The 26,294-nt window shown below is 38.7% G+C and overlaps 2 protein-coding genes across 2 annotated transcripts in view; one reads left to right on the top strand and one right to left on the bottom strand.

Annotated features, from left to right (window-relative positions):
* The window catches only part of KIAA0319L (KIAA0319 like), a 103,701-nt gene that overhangs the window by 58,095 nt on the left and 19,312 nt on the right, over positions 1–26,294 (bottom strand). Inside the window, exons 2-4 of the mRNA XM_044668061.1 lie at positions 8,482–9,158; positions 4,483–4,780; positions 927–1,028 (exon numbers count right to left, since the gene is read on the bottom strand). Coding sequence (XP_044523996.1) covers positions 927–1,028; positions 4,483–4,780; positions 8,482–9,158 — 1,077 coding nt within the window. The remainder of the gene's footprint in view (positions 1–926; positions 1,029–4,482; positions 4,781–8,481; positions 9,159–26,294) is intronic.
* The window catches only part of NCDN (neurochondrin), a 41,384-nt gene continuing 33,759 nt past the window's right edge, over positions 18,670–26,294 (top strand). The window contains exon 1 of the mRNA XM_044668062.1: positions 18,670–18,916. The gene's annotated coding sequence lies outside the window, so the exon portion shown is untranslated. The remainder of the gene's footprint in view (positions 18,917–26,294) is intronic.

The raw sequence follows: 26,294 nt of genomic DNA, 5'->3' as shown, positions 1-26,294 counted from the left end.
TATATATATATATATATATATATATATATATATATATATATATATATATTTCAAATGGAAACTTAAATGCAGGAAGGAAACTTATAGGTATTAGAGACATTAAGAAAATCATGAAACTTAAGTTGGAAGGGGCCTTAAAAATAATGTCATTCAATCCTCTCATTTTATAGATGAGGAATTGGAAGCAAACAGAAGTGACTTGCTCAGGGTTATATAGCTAGTAAGTGTCTGAGACCAGATTTAAACTCAGATTATCCTGACTCCAGGCCTGGGACTCTATCCACTGCACCAACTAGCTCCACAGTAGATATACAGTATACGTAGGCCTTGAAAAGTTATAAGTGTAAAAATAAAATACCTTAAAATTAAGGAATCTTAGTACCTGAAAGGGCCATTTAGTCCAACATCTTGCCCTCTGCTGAAAAACTTCCTAAAATATCCTTAAGAGGTGGCCATTCAGACTCAACTTAAATGCTTTTAGTATAGGAAAGCTCCTTTTTCCCAAAGCAATTTATCACATTGTACCAGGCAGGTCTATCTGTTAGAAAGTTCTTTGCTGTGAGTCCATTCTACCTCCCTGTAATTTCTAGTCATAGGTCCTTGCTTTGTCTTTTAGACCTATATAGAATATATCTCACCCCTCTTCCATTTGACAGTCCTAGAGATAGATATTTGGTGATAACAATTATGTCATTCTCATATAAGCCAAAACATACCCGATTCCTTAACTGTCAGTCATATGAAAAAGAATGCTACTTAAAGAAATCTTTTGAAAAAACTGTTCCCTGAATTATGCTTTGTAAACAAAATTTTAGTTCACCAATTTAAAAAAAAGTGATGAAACTATATTAACAGTGGACATTCTGAGATCTTTAAGAAACTAAGCTACTCCATAAAAATATTGGGTCCTCCCCTAGGGTTCTTACCTTTCGGTGGTTTTTCTAGGACATATGCAGTTAGTTGAACTTCATTCTTGGGCAGGGTCAACTCTACACTTTCTCCAGCTGATACTATCAACTCCTTTATAACTGGGAAGAAAACAAATATATTAAAATTAGCAACAGAGTTAATGGAGAGGAGAGCATTTCTCTTCCGTTTGCTGCCAAAGGCCAAAGCCCATAAAAGAGTGTAGTCTATATCAGATGTTCCTCACCACCATCTAGTCTCTCTTTCTAATCCCACCTGAATCCAGGTTTTTATCTTGCATTACTTCAGTGCACCTGCTGTTTGGAAAATCACCAATAAGCTACTGCAAACTAAATCCAACAGCTTTTTCTGTAGTCCTAGGCCAACTTCTTTGTGTCATCTGATGCTTCTTCCCTAAGACCCTCTTAGCTTTGCTTCTATGATATTATATAATCTTAGTTTTAGTGGACTACAAGATTAAATGAGTAAGTGTAATGTGGTAGCCAAATAAAATCAATAAAGTTCTGTGGAGCATGGCCTCCAGTAAAAAGGAGATGATAGTGTAGTCTATACAGTGTACTCTACCTTATACCATGCATAGATTGTTATATCCTATTCTGAGCACCACAGTTTAGGAAGGACTCTGACATGCTAGAAAGCACCAAGAGAGGGGTAACCAGGATGGGAAAAGTGCCTTGAGTTCATGTCATATGCTTAACTGGTGAAGAGAAGGCCGAGAAGGCACATGAAAAAGTTTAAGTTCTTAGAAGCCTGTCTTATGGCAAAAGGATTAGATTTTTGTGTTTGGCCAGATCTAGCAATGAAGGGTATGTTAGAAAAATTTCCTTACAATTAGAATTATCTACACATGTAATGGTTTGGTAGGAGAGGCAGTGGTTTTCAGATAGGTGGGATGACTACTTATTTTTTTTTTTTACATTTTTTTTAAACCCTTAATTTCTGTGTATTGGCTCCTAGGTGGAAGAGTGGTAAGGGTGGGCAATGGGGGTCAAGTGACTTGCCCAGGGTAACACAGCTGGGAAGTGTCTGAGGCCAGATTTGAACCTAGGACCTCCCGTCTCTAGGCCTGACTCTCAATCCACTGAGCTACCCAGCTGCCCCATGTCATGACTACTTCTTGATTGAATTGTAGAAGGGATTCTTTTTGGGGTATGGGTTTGATTAGACTCTATGACTTTAGAGGCTTCTTCCAACTCTGAAATGTAGTGATTTTAGTTCTACCTCTTTTGCTATTTTTTTGTCTCCCCCCACCCCCATACATCCCACTCCATGATCTAGTTGTGATCATTCTCAAACTTGAGTCATTAGCTTTCTGTTCTTTCTATGATCACTTTGTCATAAGTTTCTTCCAATCTCATAGCTTCATAGATCACTCCTATGCCTATTAGTCTAAAATCTATAACTCTAGCCCATACCTATCACTGGAAGTCCAGTCATATTTCTAGTTGTAGGAAAGGTGACATGTTCTTACAGGACATTTCCAACTAGGCAATTCCTCTAGTATCTCAAATTAAATTTACCTTTTCTACCAAAATGGCTTCCCTTTCCAATTTTTCCCATTTCTGTCTATGGTATAATCCTTTTAGTATTGTGGGTTTGAAATCTTGGTCATCTTTGGATAGAGAGGATGAAGAAAAGGCAGGAAACAGCCACCAAAGCTTGTTAATTTTTATTTTGTATTATCTGAATCATGACTTCCTTTCCATTCCTATCAATTTCACCCTTTTCTGGGACCTAGCTACTTTATGCCTGTATTATTGTAACACCCCATTGTTGTCCTGACTTCTTGCCTTTCTTTAGCCCAATCAACCCTAAAAACCTAGGCCAGTTCCTAAAGTACTGATATCATTTGCTTGCCCAAGAAAACCTCCTTACTGACTAAAGTATCAGTCTAAGTCCAAACTTTTAATCCTGGCATTTATAACCTGCTCCCTTTTCTACTGAGCCTCCTCATCTTAACAAGAATCTTTCACTTCATTCATTTCAGTTCCTACTCACTGGGCCTAATATAGTCTTTATATGCTAAGCTCATAGACTTGTCTACAATGTCCCTCCTTTCTCCTCTGCCAATCAAACCTTCATCTATTCTCCAAGGCCCAGTGATAATTCCACCTCCTCTACAAAGATGACTCCAATCTACAATGATCTCTTCCTTTCCTCTGAATATCTATAAAAATAAGCCATTGGCCTATTTGGTCTTGTATTCTTGTAATTTTCTTAACTCCCCAATATCATATGCACCTTGACATTAAGAAATGAGTTTTCCTCCCTTAATCCTTCTTCCTCTACTCCTTGCCCCACCCAAATAGTGCCTGAGAACAAGGTAGCAGTGTAATGCCTCTTTACTTGGTTGAGATCTAGCACCAAAAGAGCTTTGGGGCATGACATTTTGTTTTCAGGGCAAACACAGTTTCCATGTTATACTCACCTCCTATTAGGAACTTTGTGCTTTAGGGGATATGAAAAAAGACCACCATGCTGTTACAGAGGTTTTAGGTCTTCTGAGTTCCAGAAGAAGGAAGAAGAGGCCACCAAAGTGGTTTCAGAAAGAACACACCTTTCTCCACCTGGCACTCATTGGACAAAAAACCTTACTTAGATCATACCACCTTCACAATTACACCAAGAATTTCAGGTATTCTGCTTGAACACAAGCATCATTTCTGTGCTAAGAGATTCTGGGAAAACCTTGACGTCTTCAGGTTGTATCACCACCAAATAAGAAATATAAGATGGAAAGGAGAAAGAGAAGAAGAGGGAGGTAGACAGGTAGAGGGAAGGAGAGGGGAAGAGGGAAGGAAAAGCAGAGAAGTAAGGAGAGGAGAAAAAAGTAATACAAGAGATAGGAAGAAGGGAGAGAGAGAGAGAAGAAAGGGGAGGGAGGTAGGAGAGAGAGGGGGAAGGGAGAAGGAAGAGACATACATATACACATACTTCTATTTCATTGGCTCTGCTTTTCTTCCCTTTACGCTTATCCAGGGAAAAGATCAGCTCAGTTTTCTCTATTAACCATTTCCTCTTAACACTTAAGACCAGCACCCCTGAAGAACAAATCCAATGTTGTTAAGGCAACGATCTATGTATAAATCCCTCTTCCTGACGGTTGCTTTAAAAATAAAGATGCTGTCAAAACCATAGAGACAAACATCTGACCTACTACCAGCCTTTTAGATGGCAAGTGGGTGCATGTATCCAACACTCTCTTCCCACCAGGCTCCGTCTGCTTGGTTCCTCTGAACATTATTGAATTTTACAAGAACCTGGTGCTCTTAAGTAGCAGGATAATATGCACAGTGGAATCTGGCTCACAGAGAGTGAATCTCATAAATTTCCACGTGCTGCAAGCTTGCTGAGCACAAGAAGCAGGAGGCACAGGTTATATTTGCTGGAGAGATGCTGACAGGGCTGATGTTTCTCTAGTCTGAAGTATTCAGAAATCAAGCCTTATTCTTTTCCCCTTTTTTCAAGCTTCTAAAAGACACAATGCTCAGATTTCTCAGCTTTCTGATTCCATCTTTAAGGATGGGGGCAAAGAAGCCCTCTGGTCTGTCTCACCTGGGGTTGATGCCACAGTGCTTGGGAAAGGAGTAGGTGTGGTCTGGTGAGTAGGGATGGTATCATGATGAGACAGAATCGATGGCAAAGGAGTAGTGATATTATTATTCCCAGAGTTTCTTGCTGGCAAAGGACTAGGGGTAGGAATCAACCCCTTTGAGATTTCAGGCTGGACAGATGTATTGGTCAGCAAACTGAGATTCTCTGTTTTCCCTGTAGCTGTCAGGTCCAGGGTTAAGGGACTGGAAGAGGTAATGAGATCAGGGGGTTCCAGGAGCTTGGGGATTTCCTTGTGGACCTAAAGAAACACAAAGATTTACCACATAAATAAGTAAAAGTTATGCAGTTTTTTATTCTTAAGGCAACAGTTCAGATTTTGCTACAGTAGTGCTATAAAAACTCACTTTTAAGAACCTTGCTCTACTTTGGGGACACATATTTCTATTTCCAAAGGTAAAAAGGAGGCTCTTTTGCTTTATTGTTTGGGGGAAATGGAAGAAGTACTCTCAGATCGAATAGGGAGGCCTGGGGAATTGGGGAGAAGATGTTTCCTTAAGCAGGATTTCATAGAGAATCCATGAAACCAAACCAATTCTGAACAAAAAGTTCATATGTTACCACGGTAAGCAAGCAAGACTTCTTGATATAAATTCTATTTCCATCAGCCAGATATAAAGTGAGGGTTTGGTATGCATTCTCACCCCCCAACCCCACCCCACTGAGAAGCAAAGCCAGCTCTAGCAATATACTGCTATAATCCAAGATGACAAAAATAATTTCCTTCTTTTCATTGCAAAAATTCCTCCACTACTACCTATTTTCATTTCTAGTGGGAGCTTGCAGGATACACACAGGATGTTTCGACTAGTTTTATCTGTGCTGTCCATGTGGGGGACATATTTGGTGAAACACATGTTACTCTGGAAACATCTGTTTTATATTAAAAATGATTCACACAAAAATTCGACATCTAATTCACTTTGATTTAAGATCCAATTGTATTAAATAAAATAAAACAAAAACCTACCACTTTCTAATCAAAATCAAAACAGTAGAAAAGACAACAATGTCTTCCTACACCCTGCCTCTTGCCTAAGGCATGTTACTGACACAGCCCACGCAGTGGCAAAGGCAGCAAGGTTTGGACAAAAACCCGAGATGACCCAGTTTTCCATGAGAATCAGTAACTGAGAAACACAGCAGGGCATAGCTTAATATCAGTGGATAATGTGCTCTCTCTGCTCAATGTCTCCCTGGGGAGATTTACTTGATGGAAGGGTAGGGTATTCATAACATAGCTTTCTTGCTTGCTCTTATTAATTAATGGGTAGTCAGTGTCAAGGTCTTTTTTGTAGATACCACTTCATCTTCCTCCTCCACCAAACATGAAGGGCCAAATTTTAAGCAGATCCAAATTAATACAAATCAGTATAGGCCTATCCTGCTGTCCCAATGCCTGTATTATATAGAACCTAACAGATAAATATTCTGACTCATTTCACTAAAAATGCCAATCAGGGAAAGTAAGGAAGAGGTTGCAGGAAGGATAATACTTTTTAAAGAGAAATATTGCTTTCCTTTCTTTTTTTTTAAAAGACCGAGGAAACAACTGGGTTGTCAAGGTTTTCTGATGATATAATGAGCGCTCCTGTACAATTATGGCATGAGTATGGGGATGAAGTGCTTCACAACCTACTAACAAAAATGAAGGGCTGAACAAAACTGACCTAAGGAGATCAAAAATTTATATCAAAGTAGGAAAAAAAGGAGTGAACAAAGTAAACTATTTTTTGCCTGAGATCTTCAGAAGCTTAGACTTCTTCCTTTTCAACATGCTCTGAGTCTCAAGGATTAAGAGGAAGCCTTCTCAAATATAAACTGAGAGAATATTTTAAAAGGTTAGATCCCTGAGCACAGTCTTTGCTTAGTAATAAGCAGGAGTTTCGTAGATTGTTATGCAAACTGCAACTTTTTCAGTTCTCAATTCGGGATAAGAGCAGAGAGAGAGAGAGAGAGAGAGAGAGAATGAGAATGTCTCAGTTTTTGTGGGGAGTCAGTGGCTGAGAATTCATACTTTAATGGAAAGGACAGAGAGATATTTGATTCCCTAGTTCAATTATGTTTTCATTTGTTTGTTTCACAAATAGTCACTAGCTTTGTGGAGAATGGAAATGATATGCTATAAAATGAAGCTGTAGCAATGATCAGGGTGGATGAGAGAAAAGCACTTGATTTCTTGAAAGTCAAACCTTATGTGAGGAGGATTTTTACTTCAGATCTTCATTTCCTGAGCTCAAGGGAAGCAATTCCAACCCCTGTACAAGAGGTCATCTGATAATTTTTGAAGCAATTGCCAAGGGCTAAGTTACTTGCACCATACAAGATAACATTCCTAATCTGTACTACTTTATTGTCCCCCTGCCAAAAATCCTGGAAGAGGAAGCAAGAGAAGACTCATTACTTAGGGAGAGTAGAATGCTTTAAAAGAACAGTCAAAGCTTCCCCCTCTACAAATGGAGAAGTGAGAAATACAATGGATCTATACAAATTCCTTCCCACTTCTAGAATTACAGAATCCCCATCAAACTTGTTTTTTGGAATAGGAGAGATACTGAAGCTTAACTGTTTTTAGGGTTATGTTTTCTTTTGTTAAAATAAAAATTATATTTTTAAAAAGAGATAATGTGTGTTTCTATAGGAACAAAAAACAAATTCTGACCATGCAGCATCTTTGTTGTTTGGCAAATACTGCACAGTTAAATAATGGTGATTTGTGTTAACTTTTTTCTGCACTAGCTACAGAGAGAACAGTAGAAGCTGGCTCTATTTGATAGCTGGCTATCGCTAATTAGCACTGCATAAATTTCTTTTCCATTCCTTTTCCTATTAAATGTGGGTTTGACCTTGAATACCCTCTTCCAAAAGGAGAGTCTATTAGATATTCTTGAGAGTTAGCCATTTTGTAAGCAACCTATGACCTGACATATTAAACCTAATGCTCCATCTGCAAACTTGCAATAATAGCTCTAAGCATTTTCTTAATATTTGCTCTGGGGGAAAGAGATTTGCTCTTTTCCTAGGCTCTACAAAATGCTAAATGAAAGCTGACTAGAGGAAGAAGAGGAATGAACTAAGACAAACCACAGCAAAAACAAGACAAAGCAACCAAGGGGGAATGAGTCACTCTTTTAAAGTATATAACTGGGAAGATCAAATATTGAGAAACTGATTAATCTCCACTGGTAGCATTTTCCTTTGCACACAGCCCCTCAGTGGGTATTCATGGCAGAGACCAGTCAGTTGGCTAGGGTCCACATCCTGTTCCCCAGCCCTGCAGATCATGTCTCAATCTGCAGCATCAGGCGTGGCTTATTCAGATTGGAATAGAAGTTACCTCATCGGGAATGTAAATACATAAGAGGTGGGGAAGAGGGGGTTGCTTAGAGAGAGAAAGAAATTGACTGCAGCAACAGCCAAGTGTTTTCAATCTGGCAGGAAACATTGCAGAAGCATAGATGGAGACTACCACCCACATCCCAGCACCTACCTGTGGCCAAAAAACAACTAAGGCTGAATAATTAGCAGGGCTTTTTTTTTTTTTTAACTTTTCCACACACGAAATAGCCTTGGGATGGGAACTTTATCTTTCCTCTTAGAAATCTTGGAAATGGGTCTTAGAAACCAAAATTATATAAGAGATTAATCTCTTGGAAAGAGAAAGAGAAGAGGAATACAGTGGGGAATATGGATATAAAAACAAAACAAATCAAGCAAAATTTATTTATAAAAAGTGAATTTCTCCTAAGTAACCCTTCTGAGAAGCAATAGTCATGGGAAAACTAGCTAGCTTTAGACACTACGCAAGTCTTTGGCATCAGAGAGTATTGCTTTCAAGTACCCTCCACTGCCCCAACAAGTATTAGAAAGTGTTAGACCAGACTGTATATTCCCTTGTTTCTTCATGAAAAAATACTCATTCATCTCTCTCCTTGTTTTTACCTCTTCAGAATTATTGGTATTTGGAATGCCTAGATCCCTGGAGTTATTCATTTCAGAATGCAGCCTTGACCTCAAGTCCATACTGTCTGCTGAAGAGACATTTTCTTGGACTTCCAGGGTGTGTAACTCAGCCTCAGGGATCTTCAGAACTTTCTGATCCTTCTGTTTGGTTTGACCTGGCCCCCTCTCACTAGTTAATTCTGTTACTGCTTCTGCAGGAGTTGCATTGACAGAATCACCGAGATCTTTCTGGAGTTTCTTTTTGGAACTCGGCTGACCACCAGGGGAAGATGATCTCCCTAAGAGCTGCTCATCACTGGATGATCTCTGAGTCCTCCGTAGGACCCTGCTCCACTCTATACCTAGAAGGTGCTCTGTATCTCCTTCACGTAGGAAATTCAAATCTTCTGCAGTTTGTGCTTTACGTAAAAACACCAACATAGAGTGAGAAGTGTCTGTCCTGGAGACCTGGCAGTCTTGGGGATCACTGCAGTTCACTTTCAGGCATAGATTTTCCAACCACCAGAAGACATGACAGTTATGGTCCTGGCAGCAGGCAGCCCAACATGATTGTAGAGAATGAGTTCCCTCTAGAAGCTGAAGGTGATTTTCTCCCCAAGACTGAAGGTTGACCCCAAGTTGAATATTCCCCAGATGGCACCTACTCCCACTGGCATCTGAGAACAAAGAACAAACACATTTTGAAATGATATAAGAACAGAAACTACTGCTCAATAGAGAGCTGTGAACATCAACAACTTTTAAGTCTATTTTGAAGGCTAGTTTTTTAAGAGAATGAACCGAGCTATCTAGTGAATAGAATAGAAAAATGGAAAAGGGAGTATTTTAGCTTTCAAGATTTATTTGAAGAAGTCTTTTTACCCATTCACTGAGGTCTCCCTCTTCCCCACTAGGTCCTTTTACATATTTGGTGAAACATGAAAATCTTCACCAACACAGGGTATAATAAGGACCTATATTTGACCAGTGGCTATATAAGCTGCTAACAGATCAGTGAGCAGAACAAACCTAAATATATCCTTTAGAAAGTGGCTGAATAAAACATTATTTTAAGCAGCAGCAGCTCTGGCTCTTTGTCCCCTCAACTATTTCACAGATTTTCTAACCTGTCATTTGAAAGTGTTGTATTCATCATATTGCTTGCCTTCTCCATGGGTGGGAAAAGGATTGGAGGGAGAGAATTCAGAATTTGAGATTTAAGAAGAACGAATATTTAAAATAATTTATTAAAAGAAAACATTGTATTGTTTTATAACATTACTGTGGTAGCCAAGCTCTTCAAAAAGAATCCAATCTGATCCATGTCAGAAGAGGGATTCTGCCAGAAAGACTTGCCTAATCAGACCAGGGCCTGGAAGCATGGCATTAGAAAAGAATGTAGCAAAATGGAAAGTGGCCTTCGCTTAATGGCAATGTGACCCTTGTTAGTGACCCTAGACAGCTATCTTAAGACAATTAGGTGTTTCTCTCTAGAAGCTCCCTACAATGAGGAAGTCACAGAACCTATTTAAAGCCAAACTGAACCACACTAACATTCTGTAGTTAATCCAAATTGTGATGGGCTCCAACCTCCAGCTCAATCTCAGACTGCTGAACTGTCAAGCACTATCTTCTCTGAAAATCTTCCTGATTCTTCTTTTGAGAATGAATATTCAATTCACATTCTTTGGTGATGACAAGCTACCTGTTGGGACCAGCTTTAGGGCTGCTCTATTCGATCCCCTAATTTCTACTGATAAATTTTAAAAAATCATTTAAAAAAATATTCTGAACTTAAACACTAAAAAAGAGCACCTCCATAATACAGAAGAACACACTGGATTCTCTATGAAACCATCAATCTCTATTTCATATCACTTGCTTTTAAAAGTATATAATAAGTTTAAATTTTAATACTATATAATAAATTCCATGTTACATTCAAAATTGTGCTGCTTATCCATGCTTCCTTCTGAACTTCCTTTTGTTTCCTTTTATGCATTTTAAAAGTTACAATGACCTCTTTTTTCTTTGCATTAGCACTACCAAACCCCACTCTCTCCCAATTAAAAACTAAGAGAAAGGAAAAAAATCCACCAACTTAGTAAAAGCAGCCAAACAAAACTATTCACACAGTGTTCATGCTCAAATATGTATGTCTTTGTATTTAGGTTCATCACTTCTCTCATGAGGTGGGTATCATCATAGGGCCTCTGGAGACATTGCATTGATCAGAGTTCTCAAGCCTTTCAAAGTTGATTTTCTTTACAATGTTGCTGTTTTCATATAAAATGTCCTCATTCTCACTTTGGTTTGGATCTGTTCATACTACCCAGGATTCTCTGAAACTGACTCCTACATCAATTTTTTAGGGTACGATAACATTTCATTCCATTCATAGGCCACAATTTGTTCTGCTTTTCTCCAACTGTCTAAGAGATAATATAAAAGCACTTCCTCAGATTCTATCTTTGCTTTTCCTTTTTTTCCCTCTTTAGGATCAAGAGGTTTGTTTTGCTTGTAATCAGCCATTCCCTTCCTGGCATTATTCTTCCTCTTAAACCCTACCCTTGCCCTGCTAAGTTGGATATAGTACACCAAATTGTTTATAGGTCTGTTTGTGTTTATGTATTTTCAACCCTTTTTGTCTTTTCTCAGATAAAAGGGAGGTTCACTGATACTTCACCCCACTTCTTCCCATTTGTATATTCTTCTTCCTACATACCCCAGGAGTGAGTAACAGCAAATTACACTCTGGATATTCCTTTTCCTTCTATTAAAACCCTTAGAGCAGAACCAATCCATCTCCTGAAATTTTGTTTTTCTTTTTTAACTCCTTCAATACCCTTCGAGGACATTAAGGTCTTGAAGGTACAGTGGTTTCTCCTACATTACAGGAGTTGCTAATCTTTTTTCTTTCATGGACCTCTTTGTGAGCATGGTGAAATCTAAGGATCCCTACTCAGAATAATGCTTTTAAATGCAAAAATAAAACATAAGAATATAAAGGAAACCAATTATATTGATATGCAGTTATCAAAAAATATGTTTTTAAAAATCCACAGATCCCAAGCTAAGAACCCTTGTTCTCATGAGAATGTTGGCATCATATCATCATACAAATTCTTCCAGTTTTTCAGATAAATTCACCTTTTTGCGTCTCTCTGATTCTTATGTTTGTACTTCAAAGTTCCTAATCAGCTCTGGTCTTTTCATCAAAAATGTCTGGAAGTCCTTTATTCCATTAAAGGAATATTTTTGCCTCTGCAGGATTATTCAGTTTTTCAAGGTAAGTTATTTTTGGTTGTAAGTCTTATCTCGTTTGCTTTTTGGAATTTCATATTTCAAGATCTCCACTTATAACAAAAGGTACAGGTTTTATGAGATCTTGCCTATGGCTTCTTGATACTTGAAGTGTTTCTTAATAAATGTTTGCAGTATTTTTTCCTCTGAAAAAGAGTTTTGGATTTTGACTATCTACTCTCAGGACTTTTAGGATTCCTTTCTGGAAATGGTCAGTGGCTTCTTTATATCTTTACTTTGCCCTCTGATTCTAAAAGATGAGTAGTTATTATTTATGATTTCTTGAAATAAAAAGCCCAAATCTAAAAAAACAAAACAAAACCTGTTTTCAGGGAGCCTAATGATTTTTATTTTTATTTTTTATACTTTTTAAAAAAACTCTTAACCGCTTCTGGGTTAAGATGGTGGCAGAGTAGAGGCAGGGCGACTTTCTCTCCTTACCAACAGATATAGATTATATCCAGAGGACAAGAAAACAAAATCCAGATTAAAGAAGGGACTCCACAATAGGGTGCAGTATCGAAGGTACGTGGGATTTGGACACTTCCACGCTATGAGGGGGGGGAAATAGCTTCCATCAAAACGTGAGTGGATCACCTCTCCCTCACCCCACCCACAGTACCAGAGGCAAAGGCTACGCTCCAGAGTTAGAGCAAGCGGGGGCACAAAGTCTAGCCCCTGGGCAGCTGGCTGGCACTACTGGGAGCTTGCCCCTGAGAGCAGCGGGATCAGGGACCCCAGGAGGCTGGAAAACTAAGACCTTGGACACGGGAGTGGGGCTGAGAGGGGCAGCAGCAGTGCCTAGTGCGCTAAGACTTGGTGGAGAATCTCAGGTGGAGGAGCAAACGTGGGCCAAGTCCCAAGCTCTGAGCAGCTGGCTAGGAACATGGGGGCTTGACCCTGAAAACAGCCAGACCAGAGACCCCAGGAGGGTCCCCAGAGAAGCCAAGAGACTAAACAAAGTAGCCTCAGGCAAAAAACTGCTCCCTAACTCCATACAAAGAGAATCAGATTGCCTTACTCAGCCTTCTGGGAGATAAAACATAATGATGCCAATCAAGGCCAATCAAGAAATAAACAAGAAGACCAAGAAAAAAGCTCAAACATTTGATAATTTCTGCACAGAAAAAACCCAGAAAACAGAAGAGGACAAGCAATTAAAGACATCCAAACCTTCCCAAAAAAATGAAAATGGATCGCAAGATCTTGAAGAGTTCAAATCTGAGATTATGAGAAAGATGGAAGAGATCTGGCAAGAAAATAACAGGCAGAATTTCGCAACTGGAAAGTGAGGCTCAGAAATCAAATGAATTGATAAGCAAACTGAAGATCAGAAATGACCAGCTAGAAGCCTTGAAGAACCAGACAGACCAGATTGAAAAGGAAAACCAATCTTTAAAGGCTAGAATTGGGCAATTAGAAGCCAATGATCTCTCAAGACAGCAAGAACAAAAAAAGCAGTCAAAAGACTGATAAAATAGAAGGAAACATGAAATACCTAGCTGAGAAATTGACAGATCAAGAAAACAGGTCTAGAAGAGACAATTTGAGAATCACTAGTCTTTATGAAAAACCAGAAATTAATAGAAATTTGGACTCCATACTAAAAGAAATTATTCAGCAAAACTGTCCTGAAGTTCTACAAGAGAGCAATATAAACATTGAAAGGATCCACAGATCACGCTCTACACTAGACCCTGAAAAGACAACCCCCAGGAATATAATAGCCAAATTCAAGAGCTTCCAAGTAAAAGAAAAATATTATAAGAAGCCAGAAAGAGACAATTCAGATATCAAGGGGCACCAATCAGGATCACACAATACCTGGCAGCCTCTACACTAAAAGACCGCAAGGCTTGGAATATGATATTCAGAAAGGCAAGAGAACTGGGTCTACAACCAAGGATCACCTACCCATCAAAACTGACTATATACTTCCAGGGGAAAGTATGGGCATTCAACAAGATAGAAGATTTCCAAGTATTTGCACAGAAAAGACCAGGACTAAATGGAAAGTTCGATATCCAACCAAAATCCAAGAGAAACATGAAAAGGTAAGTAAGAAACAGAGGGGAAAGAAAGAAAATTCTTATTCTTAAATTTACCCCTTTAAGGGTCTTAATAAGATCAAATAATTTGTATTCCTATATGGAGAAATGTTATGTGTAATTTTCAAAAACTGTATTCGCTATTATAGTAATTAGAAGAATTATTCATAGGGAGAGGTTGGAGCACTAAAAAACTCTTACCTTCCATCTTGGAATCAATACTGAATATTGGTTCCAAGGCAGAGGAGTGGTAAGGGCTAGGCAATGGGGGTTAAGTGACTTGCCCAGGGTTACACAGCTGGTAAGTATCTGAGGCCAGATTTGAACCTAGGACCTCCTGTCTCTAGGCCTGGTTCTCAATCCACTGAGCTACACAGTTTCCCCCTCTAATGATTTAAATCGTGGTTTTCTAAACCACTTTAAAGAAATCAGATTATCTTATATTTTTCTCATTTATTTAAAATGTTTATTTTTAGTTCCAGTTCCAAGTTCTCTTCTTCCTTCTCTTAACCCACCCAGTGAGAAGGCAAGAAATACAATATCCATATATGAATTCTTACAAAACATATTTCCAAATTAGTCAGGACCCCCACACTCCAAAAGCAAGGAAAAAATTTTTCTTTAATCTGTACTTTGAAACCATCAGTTCTCTATCTAGAATGGGATAGCATCTTTACATCATGAGTCCTTTGGAGTTGTGGTGGATCCTTATATTGATCTTTCAGATCTTTCAGAGCTAATTATCTTTACAATATTGCTGCTACTCTGTACCTTGTTCTCCTAGTTCTGCTCAATTTACTTTGCATCAGTTCATTTAAGTCTTCACAACTTTTTCTGAAACTATTTCCTTCATTTTTTCTTCCTTTCGTTTTTTTGTTTTTTAACTTTTACCTTCTCTCTTAGAATCAATACTGTGTATTGGTTCCAAGGCAGAAGAGCGGTAAGGGCTAGGAAATAGGGGTTAAGTGACTTGCCCAGGGTCACAGCTGGAAAGTGTCTGAGGCTGGACTTCTTGTCTCTAGGCCTAGCTCTCAATCCACTGAGCCACCCAGCTGTGACTCCTTCATTATTTCTTACAGTACAATAGTACTTCATCACATTCAAATGCCATAACTTGTCCAGCCATTCCCCAATTTATGTGCATCTCCTTAATTTCCAACTTTTTGCCACTACAAAAAGAACTGTTACAAAAATTTTGGTACATATGGGCCCTTTTCCTTTTTCTTTGATCTCCTTGGGGTACAGACCTAAGTAGATGTATTATTGCTGGGTCAAAGAGTGTGTGTATGGTATCCAATTCCAAATTATTCTCCAAAATGGTTAGACTAGTTTATAACTCTACTAACAGTGCATAAATTACCTATTTTTCCCACATCTTCTCTAAAATTTATCATTTTCCTTCTCTGTCATTTAAGTTGGTCCAACAGGTATGAGGTACTACCTCAGAGTTGTTTTAATTTGCATTTCTCTAATTATTTGTGGTTTAGAACATTTTTTTAACATGACTGATTTAATTTCTTCCCCTAAAACCTCCCTATTCATATCTTTTGAGCATTCATCAATGGGAATGGTTCCTATTTTTATAAATTTGGCTCAGTTCACTATATATTTGAGAAATGAGACCTTCACCAAAAAAACTTGTTACAATCTCCCCTGCTCCCAGTTTCTGTTTTTCTTTTAAAAACAAACTTTTCTTCTGGCTGCATTTGGTTTTGGCTATGCAAAATCTTTTTAATTTTATGCAATCAAAATTATTCATCTTACCTCCTATGAATCTATCACTTCTTTAGATGACTCTATCCCTATCTATAGATTTAACAGGTAATTTCTACCCAGGCTCCACCAATCTGTTATGATATCAATCTATATGTCTAAGTATGTACTTCTTATATTTTTAAATTTTGTTCCAATATTTCTTTCTTTTTTTTTTTTAACCCTCACCTTCCATCTTAGAATCAATACTGAGTATTGGTTCTAAGGCAGAAGAGTGGTAAGGGCTAGGCAATGGGGGTTAAGTGACTTGCCTAAGGTCACGCAGCTAGGAAGAGGGCAGATTTGAACCCAGGACCTCCTGGCTCTGGGCCTGACTCTCAAACCACCGATCCACTCAGCTGCCCCCTCTTCCAATATTTCTTGATGTCTCCTTATGTTACTGATTTATTCTAGTTTACAGGTGTCCTATTTCTTTCTTTTTTTAAAAATATTTTATTTTTCCAATTACACATAGTAACAATTTTCACCATATGTTTTCCAAAATTATAAGATCCAAATTGTTTCTGTCCTTCCCTTCCCTCTCTCCTCTCAGAGATGGTAAGTAATTTGATCTGAGTTATACATAGGCATCCTATTTCTTGGGTAAAGTTTATCATTTTCTTTTGTAAGCTTCTAAGTTTATTATTCAATTCTTACTTCCAGAGTCTTATTTAATTTTTCATCCCTTACTTCATTTCTTTCTGTGTATTTATGTAGTTCTTGTAAAAAAAATTCATTAATTAAGTATCTCCTTGAAGTTGTTATGGAGTTACTACTATTTCTTTTTAGGGCATCTGTAAATTTGTAGTAATTTTTCATACTGGTTGGTATATTTTTTGATTTACTCATATCTCTAACTTTAGTTCCTAAATTGGGGTTTTGTCTTAGGGCTAGACTCCACTGTCTTCTGAGCTTTTGGGTAGGATTATTGGCCATGCTTGATCATACCCTAGGTTCCTTGGGTTCTAGACTCCAGAGTTGAGCCTTTTAAAGTTCAGAATGTGGGATCGTCAAGGTTCTTTCTGACACTTCAGGATCTTAGATCTTAGACCTGGGCTATCTTGGTCAACTGCCACTGCTTTCCTGTACTCCCCAAATCCCCACCTTAAAACTTTTTCATACTATTCCTCGACTTTGGCTGCCAGAACCTTTCTGGATATAGGTGTCTTTAGCTCTCTGTTGTTCCCTTATTTTGATTTTGGCTCTGCTTGTAGTCTTCCTTTCTTACAGCCCTAAAGCTTCTAGCTTTCTGTACAATTCTAAGGACAAATAAGTTACTTACTATAGATTTCACTAGACATTTGAATTTTTCAATATAGTACTAACTTCTGGGTTTTGCTAGAGTAGGTATGTGGGAGCAGACTACCTAGATTCCAGCACTCACTTTGGTCATTAGTTTCTATTAGTGAGGTTAGGGTAGGCAGAATAGTCTTACTGTTGTAAATAAGTTTTGTTGTATTTAAAATGTAAAAGCCATTTTTACTTACTGCTGTACAAATGCAGGCAACTGGGGCTGGACCCCTGTCTTGTTCTTGGTTCTTTTTTTTTTTTTTAATTATGGCTTTTAGGTAATTCAATGATTCTTAAATTATCTCTCCTGAAACTATTTTCCAGGTCACTTGTTTTTCTAGTGAGATTTCAGATTTTTTTTTCTATTTTTAAAATTCTTTTGAATTTGTTTTATTATTTCCTACTGTCTTATGGAGTCAGTTTCCATTTGTCTGATTCTAATTTTTAGGGAGCCATTTTCTTGCTTGAGGTTTGTATTTCTCTTAGGTTTCTCATTTCTTTTACAATTTTTCTTTTACCTCTCTTATTTGATTTGTGGACCTCTTTCTGAAACTCTTTCAAGAGTTCATTTTGGGCCAGATATCCTTTCATATTTTCCTTTGAGGCTTCACACATTTCCATTTTTGCATTACTGTCCTCTTCTGAGCTCTCATTTTGAGATATTCTCTGCAGCTGAAATAAGTTTTCCAGGACCAGGCTTTTTCTTTGTCTTTTGCTAATTTGGGGGGTGGTGGTGACTGTTATGCCCAGTTCAGATCCCTGTAGCAAGTATGAGTCCATGCCCACAATGTAATGAGCAATAGGAACTTTAATGCTAACTCAAGAGTTAGGGTCCAGGATGCTAGAACTAACCTGGACCCTGTTGGGAGGGAAGCATGGGTTTTTATGCTAAATGCAGTGTCCACAAATCATTTGGGATCCTAGTTACATTGTGTCCTAACGAACACCCTATTGTTAGTAACCGTGGGTTTCTTGGAGCCATCCTGTTTGGAGAGTCCCTAGCTTGTGGTTGCTTGTGGTTGCTTAATTTCTGTGTCATAACTTTGGGGTTCTACAGTGATGTTTTTGTGACCCTTTCTATATGTAGAAGCTCAGATCTTCTCTGGGGGTGAAGAGAGTGCTGTCTTGAGTTTGTACTGTGGTCTTTTTTGGGTGCCTGTAGTTAGTTTGGCTGCTTCTTGGATAGTGGGGTAAGTACTTCTTCAGGATGGCCTGCCTGACCTGCTGTGAGAAGGTCTGCAGATTGTTCAGTTCAGCTGTCACTTGTGCTGGGTTGAGTTGAGTCCCACCCCCTCTTGCTGTGGTTGGACCTTGTTGTACTGTTTGTTCCTTTCCCTGCTGCTTGCTCTGGATTGAGTTTCACCCTGGTGCTCTAGACTGAATTCTCCCCTCCTACTCCAGGGAGGTGCGCCCTCCTTGCTGTTCTTCCATGCTGAACTGGGCTGGGGCATTGCTTTGCCCTGTCTTCTGTGAAGAGTGAATCAAACTCTCTTTGTCTATCAATCAGTGACTTTTAAGTTAATGAATAAAAAACGTAAGTACTCCTACTTAGTACCTTACCAGTTACTAAGTATGAGAATTCACAAGTCACTTGCTAGAGTGGGTGACAACTCCAGAGGCCACACCCCCCCTTCCCCCTAATGCTAGGCAAATTGAAAGACTTCAATTGGTTCCCGTAAAGTGGGGATGGGACAGGAAGTGATGTGGGAAAAGAACTATAAAAAGTCCTGAACTTCCTGTCCAAGGGAATTCTCCTTAAGGCTTCTCCTTTGGAGTTCTTCTTTGGAGTCTCTGCTCTTTGGATTTTCTCCTTTGGCCTTCTTCTTTGGAGGACAACTCCTTGGGGCTTTTGGACTTTGACTTTGACTTGGAGTTTTGGGCCTTTCAACTGGAGTTTTCGGCTTCAGGACTTCAACTTTTGGATTTGGAGCTTCTTGGAGTTTGGGACTTTCTTGCTGGGTTCTCTTTGCTGCCTTGGTGAGCTTAGCTCACGAGGGTTTTTCTGCATTGGGACTTTTGTCTGGATCCCGCTCGGCTTGCTGGTAAGTGACTACGATTCCCATGAGGAGATTGGAACTCTGTTGGGGAGGGAGCTTCATTTTGCCGGATTAGCATTTAGGGTAGGCTAGGCAGTCTCCTCACCTCTTTCCCTTCCACATTTTCCTCTTTTTACTAATATTCCAACTAAACAAAAATGTTAAAAGCTGCTAACAGTTTTCCTGACTTAAGGGATAATAATCGGCGACTATCTTAATATAACTCTTTTTTAGTCAAAACATCAATTTAACCATTATACTTGTTGGTTCTGCTGCTCTAGGATTCATTTTGAGGCATTTGGTTTGTGTGTTTGTGTTTGTGTTTGTGTTTGTGTTTGTGTTTGTGTGTGTGTGTGTGTGTGTGTGTGTGTGTGTGTGGCTTGTCTGGAGGTGGCTTAGGTGAGTTCTGAGTGTTCATTACAATGTCATCTCAGCTCTCAGAACCATAAGTCTGGACCCCTATCTTAATGAATTACTTCCAACTGGTAAGCTACTCCTCCAAGTGTTTTATTACCCAAAGTACAACAGTGTAGATGGCATTATGCTGTACCTGGTAGCCAGGAATGCAATGCACCTTTATGCTGTATTTTCTTTTCCATTTATCTTAAATGTCCTAAACACAAAAAGTTGTCTGATTATGATGCTGAATGGAGGTTGTCCAGAGACTTCATATAGGCCACGTGATCCTGAAACAGTCTGGCACCCCAGATCTATGGAACTATATACTATAGGCACCTCTGCTGAAAGGTGCTACCATAACTGTCATGGTGTAACTTATAGGAAAGAAGGAAAAAAAGAGAGTTCGGTGATATGGTTCACAATTACAGAAATAAAACAAAATGAGAAAATCACTACCAACAAAATGCCACTTAAAGAAACCAAGATGGGTAGATGTTTATTCTAAAATAAATCTATTTCACAGAATACTAGAAATTAAAAGGGTCCTTAGTGATCTAGATCAGTGATGGTGAACCTTTTAGAACTGAAGTGCTGGGCCTCATCCCCACATGTTGGGTATGCCCTGCCCCCTTACACCACACAGAAAAGGGAGAATGTGCTCCCATTGGACTGCTCAGCAGAGGGGCAGGTGAAGTAAGGAATGTCCTCGGTGAGTATATAGAGAGGGAGGGGAGTGGCCCGAGTGCTCTGCTCCCCTCCAGTTCTGCCACCTATGAGTGCTGCCCACCTTACTCTCTGTGTGCTCCCATTGGGCTGCTGGGCAGACGGGACACATGATAGATGATCTTCCACATGATAGATCTCCAAATATTTTATGACAATTATCCTACTTCCACTTAACCTTTTTTTCTGGTACATATGTGAAAAAGTGTTATTAGGCACAGTAGAGAGGAGGAGGGGAGCAGCTCCGCCCAAATCCCCTCTGCCTTTCTAGTACAAACTCTGGGGGGTGAGGGATGGGGAGGGAGGGAGGCCGAGTGCCCACAGAGAGCACTCTGTGCCATCTTTGGCACACATGCCATAGGTTTGCCATCACTGATCTAGATCAACCGTCCTTTATGAAGGAATTCCCTCTATCCTGACAAGTGGTCATGCAGCCTCTACTTGAATATTTTCAGTGAAAGTGAGCTCACTACTAAATGATGTAACAAATTCCTTTGCTGGACAGCTCTAATTGTTATAAAGTTCTTTATATTCAGCCAAAATATGCATTTTTCAAACTCTAACTCAGTGATTCAAATTTTGCTCTCTGGAACACTAACCAAATATTCTCCCTCTTCCACATGATAGATCTCCAAATATTTTATGACAATTATCCTACTTCCACTTAACCTTTTTTTCTGGTATATAGTGAAAAGAACACTGGTTTTGGAGTCAAAAAACTTGAGGTCCAGTTCTGCCATATATTACTGTTACCTTCGGAAAATAATTTCATTGCTCTATCTGCAAAAGAAGGGCAATAATACCTGCCCACATACACACACCATAGAGCTGTTTGAAGGATCAAATGTGCTTTATGACCACCCAGTACCACACATGTGAGAGGAGTTTTAACTATTCTAGAACTGAAACAAGAACAGATGAGAGAAAGAAGCATGTGTGTAGGGCTACCATCAATACCAGGCTCTAGCAGCCACTTGGTGGGTAGGTGGGATGGATGCATATAAAATGCAGAAAAATATAGCCTCGGTTAAAACTCTTTTAGGCCAGCTCCTCATCAGTCTGGCAGACTCCCAGGGTCTAAACCAAAACGGCATTAAATCTCAAAAGCAAAAGGACAATTATCTACAAAGCAGGGTTTCAATCTGGCAGAACCTCAAGCTGAGCAACATTTTTGGAAAATCAGGTACTTTTTTGTTGCTGGAGAAAGGATGAAAAGGTTAGAAAACAAAGAGAAGGCAGATTCAGTCCTTTTATTTAGGGCCTCATATTTTTTTTAAATGGAGGTTCATGACACTAAAGCCATGAAGCCACAAGGTCTTGGCATCTGCTTTAAGTATCTCTCTGAAGAAATCTAAGGTAGATCCTAATAAATATGAAGCAGAATTTAGATCAGGTTTCTTATTTCTACATACTAGGGTGTCAGAGCCATCCAAAAGCCTATAGAACACTAGACTGATTGAGAAGGGAATGCATCAAATCCTTTTAGAAAGCCTCACTTAACTTGGAAAATATTTAGTGACAGTGCTGTTGTCTTTGGCACTCTTACATCTTGGATAACAAGTGTGATTTTTCAAGCAATCTTGGAAACAGAGCTGGTTGGCAAATGAAACAGGAGGAAGGGAGGGTGTGGTTGTCATCTTTGAGCAATACTGGCAAAGGTTCAGGGAACTTCATATTGCCCAGTGGTGAAAGAATTGGAGTAGTAATGGAAGGACAGTGATTATTTCTATCAGTCTCTCCTATGAAAGAAACGAACAGTTGAAAGAGCCTTTCTGTATAAACAAATCTCTGCTAGAAAATAGTTCAGTGATTTTAGGGGTCTTTACAAGTAACACTCCCACCTAATTTTCATACACATTGAAGCTAGCCTTTCCCTTAAAGTCTCATGATTTGGTCATAGTTCTATCTCCAAGTAATTCTCAAAAATGTCCAATATCCTCAAACTTTTCTCATGTCCATTTAGACTTCTGAAGTGTTGTGTTCTCTTGATTTGGTACCAAAGAAGTAAAACCTAAATTAATGTGGCCCCCCCCACCTTTATGCTAGTAGGTACCTAATTAAAGCTACCTTTTTTTTTTTAGTAGCAATCATAAAATGTCAGTGGTTTGCTGGTTAAGTTCTAAACTGAGTCATTTTTCACATTAAAATTAAACAGGTAGGGGGCAGCTGGGTGGCTCAGTAGATTGAGAATTAGGCCTAGGGATGCGGTTCTAGGTTCAAATCCAGCCTCAGACACTTCCTAGCTGTATGGCCCTGGGCAAATTACTTAATCCCCATTGTCTAGCCCTTACCACTCTTCTGCCTTAGAACCAATACACAGTATCGACTTTAAAGTAAGGGTTTAAAAAAAAAATTAAACAGGTAGCATAATATCAATCCCATAAGCAAAAACTCACAGGTACAAGTCCCCCAAAAAATATGTTCAAAGTTACCCCCTTCTTTTCACTTTCAATAAACTGGTCATTCATATAGTCACAAATACAAAGATGGTACCACCTTCCTACCTCCATTCTCTCCATACTATTGTTCTTTGCCAGTGGGATTTCCAGAAAGTAAGACAGGAAAAGTCCAGTAAGAAGAAGAATCATGTACTGTGCAGAATGGAAAAAGTCAGGGTTTACCAATGCCCTCCTCTTTTCCAAAAAGGCCAACACATTTGCCCCCAGCAGGCACAGGTTGGAAATAAAAGGTGGCAGTTATCACATAAAGAAGGTCTTTGAAAAGAAAATAATTCCTATTCATTGCTTTTGCTCTCTGAGTGCCTTGCTTTGTTAAAAACCTCATGGGTTAAGTACATCATTTGTTGAGTGTTTTCATTAACTTGTTTGTTTAAAAGTTAGAAGGAATGAAATGATTTTTTTGTCCAGGGCCAATTTTTCTGCTTGTTACAGTTATTTTTTAATCCTCTGCATACAAATCCGAACTGCTTTGTGGTTTCTTTCTGATGTGACTGAGCAAGTCACTCACTTCACTGAGCCTTGGTTTCTTAATCAACCAACCAATATATATTTATTAAGCACCTACTGAGTATAAGGCACAGTGCTGGATATACAAAGAATGAAACAGTACCTACTCATGAGGTGAAAACAAGTATATAACAAAATGTATTCAGCATAATAATAAAGTGAATAAATCTAAACTGATAACAAGAAGTCTGATACAAGGGAGTTATGGAGGTAAGGCACTCCCAGTGGAAATCAAGAAAGGCTTCATGCATAGGATAGTGATTGAGTTTTATCTTAAAGGAAGAGAGTCTTAGAAGGGAGAAGGATGGAATCTATTCCAACCTCAGGAATAGGTTCTTAAGAGGATATAAGGAGCAGAGAAAAGGTTGATTTGTCTTGATCACAGAGTTCTGTAAGAGGAAAGCCAGGGTAAGAGCTTTAAAAGCTTATTAGGGGAGTTTATAGTTTATTGTAGAATAAATAGTAAGCCACTGGAGTTGAGTTAAATGGTCGCATCTATACTTGAGGAAAATTAGATTGGCAGTGTTATGTAAAATGGATTGTAAGGGAAGAGACTTGAGGCAAGGAATTCAATTAGGAGGCTATTTCAATGATCTAGGTGAGAGGTGAGGAAGATATGAATTAAGGTAATAGCCGTGTGAATGTGGAAAAGGAATCAGCTATAAAAAACATGGCCAAAAAGGGGCAAGATTTGGCAATAAGCCATATGTGGTTTGAGAGAGAATGAAGATTCTTGGATAATGCTGATTATAAACCTGGGAGACTGAAAGAATGTTGGGGACTTTGGAAGATATAGGAAAGTTTGGAAGAAAGGAGATTTGGGGAGAAAGAGAATGAATTAAGTTTTGGACATGTTGAGTTTGAGATGTCTTTGGGATATCTGATTTGGAATGTTAAATAGGCAGCTGATGATGCAGAAATGAAGCTCTGGGGAGAACTTGATACTAGATATTTGTGCTTATTTGTGTGCCTCTGTGTGTTTGTGAAATCAGTAAAATGAAGACAATTTAACTACCTACTTCATAGGGTTCTTCTTTTACAGGAAGGTCTACCCAATCCCCCTTAATTCTCATGTCTTCTCTCGATTGATCATTTCTAGTTTATCTTTAAGGCTTGTTTGCATACAGTTGCTTGAATATTGTCTCCCCCATCAGACAAAGAGCATCCTGAGAACAGAGACAATCTTTTGCTTTCCTTTGTATTCCCAGGGCTTATCAGAGTTCTTGACAAACAGTAAGTGCTTAATAAATGTTTACTATCTGATTGACTATTGGGAGGATCAAATCAGATAATGTAAACAAAAGCACATTATAACCATAAACTTGCTACATAAGTGTGAACAACTGTTACAGTTCTATTTAATAAGTTCATGTAATTCCAGTGAATTTGGAGTCAATAGAAGAGATACATAACTGAATATAAGATATTCCCCGACACATGACTGAACATGATCAGGAAATACAATGCTATCATGAAGAGTTCAGTTAAGAGTTGTCAATTAGGCAGAACCTTCCCTACCACTGAAAACAGTGAGTACTTTCACTAGGAGAGTTAATTGCAAAGTTTTGATAATTTGAGTAAATTTCAAAACAACAGTAACACAAAAGAAGAAAAGCTAAAAAATAAAAATATGTATGTGCACACATACACACACACATACACGCATGCACGTGCACACACACACACACACACACACACACAATTATTCTTTATTTGTTTGAAGAGGACCAAAGATAACATAGATATGTGATCTTGGGCAAGTCACTTAACCTCCATTGCTTAGCTCTTACTGTTCTGACTTGTAACCGATACACAGAATTGATTCTAAGACGGAAGGTAGGGGTTTAAAAATTTTTTTAATAAATAAAACCAAAGACCTCATGGGGAGACATCTTGACTCATGTGTGAATTGGATTTAAGTGAGGCAGAGACGTGCAAAGTAGTCAGCCTCATTTTCTCTTCCAGAGCCATTTTAGTCTAGGGATAAGACAAAAATCAGAACAACTGATGATGGCCCAAGGGCAGTAGATGATCTTGGCCTCTTTTCTGTCTGACCAAGCTCTAAGTGCTCCACAGCACTTGCCTTCTGCCTCCTTTATGGCCATTGGTACAAACTATTCATTGCCCATTCTGCCAGGGGAAAGTCTTCACATGCTTGGGGTAGGCATTCCCCTAATTAACTGACAGGTTTAAGGCCTGTTAGTTACCCTTAATCTGGTTTAGTCCATTTGCTGAGATAGTTTTACTGAGGTGCAGCTGCTGCGCACGCTACAGCTTCTTGGAGCTATAGGTAAGAGTTGGGCGAGTACCAGGTAGACACCAAAGGTGGATGAGACACCAAAAGACACCAGAAGTAGATGAGCAGTCCTGAAAATAGCCAGGTGCTAGTCTTCTTTGTATACTTCATATTTATATGTGTGAAGTATATGAATATATGTAATGGAAGTTATAGAAAAAAGTTATCTATCACCCTGATTCTTCTGCTTTCATTTACATTTGAGTTTACTTTGTTCACTGCTGGACCACAGCTATCCCTGTGGAGAAGTTGCTACTGAAGATCAATGGTCTCCCAGGGGGAAAAAAAAAAGGATCTCAAAGGATTTTGAAATCCAATTCTGCTTTTTTCCCCCCCAAAAGAGTCTAGAAGAAATTCCAAACTCAATACCAATAATTGGCCTTAATTCAAGCAATAGTGAAATGATTTAAAAATAAAACAGAAAAATTTATCTTGAAATTCTTGGCTTTCAGCCTTTTGCATCAGATTAAGAAGGTAAATTTAAATGTATTAATTCATTTCTTTGGATTGGAAAAAAGGAAGGGTAGAGGAGAAAAAGCCTCCTGCTTATTTAGGAAAAGGAAAACCCAGAAATGCTCATTAATGAGTGTGATAAAAGAGTAAAGGGAAAAGGTAATACTTAAATGCAATATTCAATGAATATCCACTCATTTAAACACTAAGTAACATTGTCCCAAAAGTCTTAGTGCAACTGAAAATTTTTAAAATGAAAACTGCCCTGAGACTTCTAGGATACATGGTTTATTAGGTAGTTATAATAATAGTTGACATTTATAAAGCAATTTAAATTTTATTACATACTTAACACATGTTATTGCATGTGTGATTCACAAGAATCCTGTGAAGTAGGTACTACAAATATTAACCTCAATTTTACAGGTGACTTCCTTGGAGTGCCAGAATGAAAACCTAGATTCCTCCTAACTCTAAGTCTGTTCTTCCAACTACTACACTCAGCTACCACACATTTGTTTTGTCTGCTCTTCAGAAAAATTCTGTG

This window comes from Gracilinanus agilis, chromosome 3 (assembly GCF_016433145.1).
Source record: "Gracilinanus agilis isolate LMUSP501 chromosome 3, AgileGrace, whole genome shotgun sequence".
Lineage (NCBI taxonomy): Eukaryota > Metazoa > Chordata > Mammalia > Didelphimorphia > Didelphidae > Gracilinanus > Gracilinanus agilis.
Note: the sequence above shows the minus strand (reverse complement) of the source record. Positions and strands in the feature narration are given on the sequence as shown.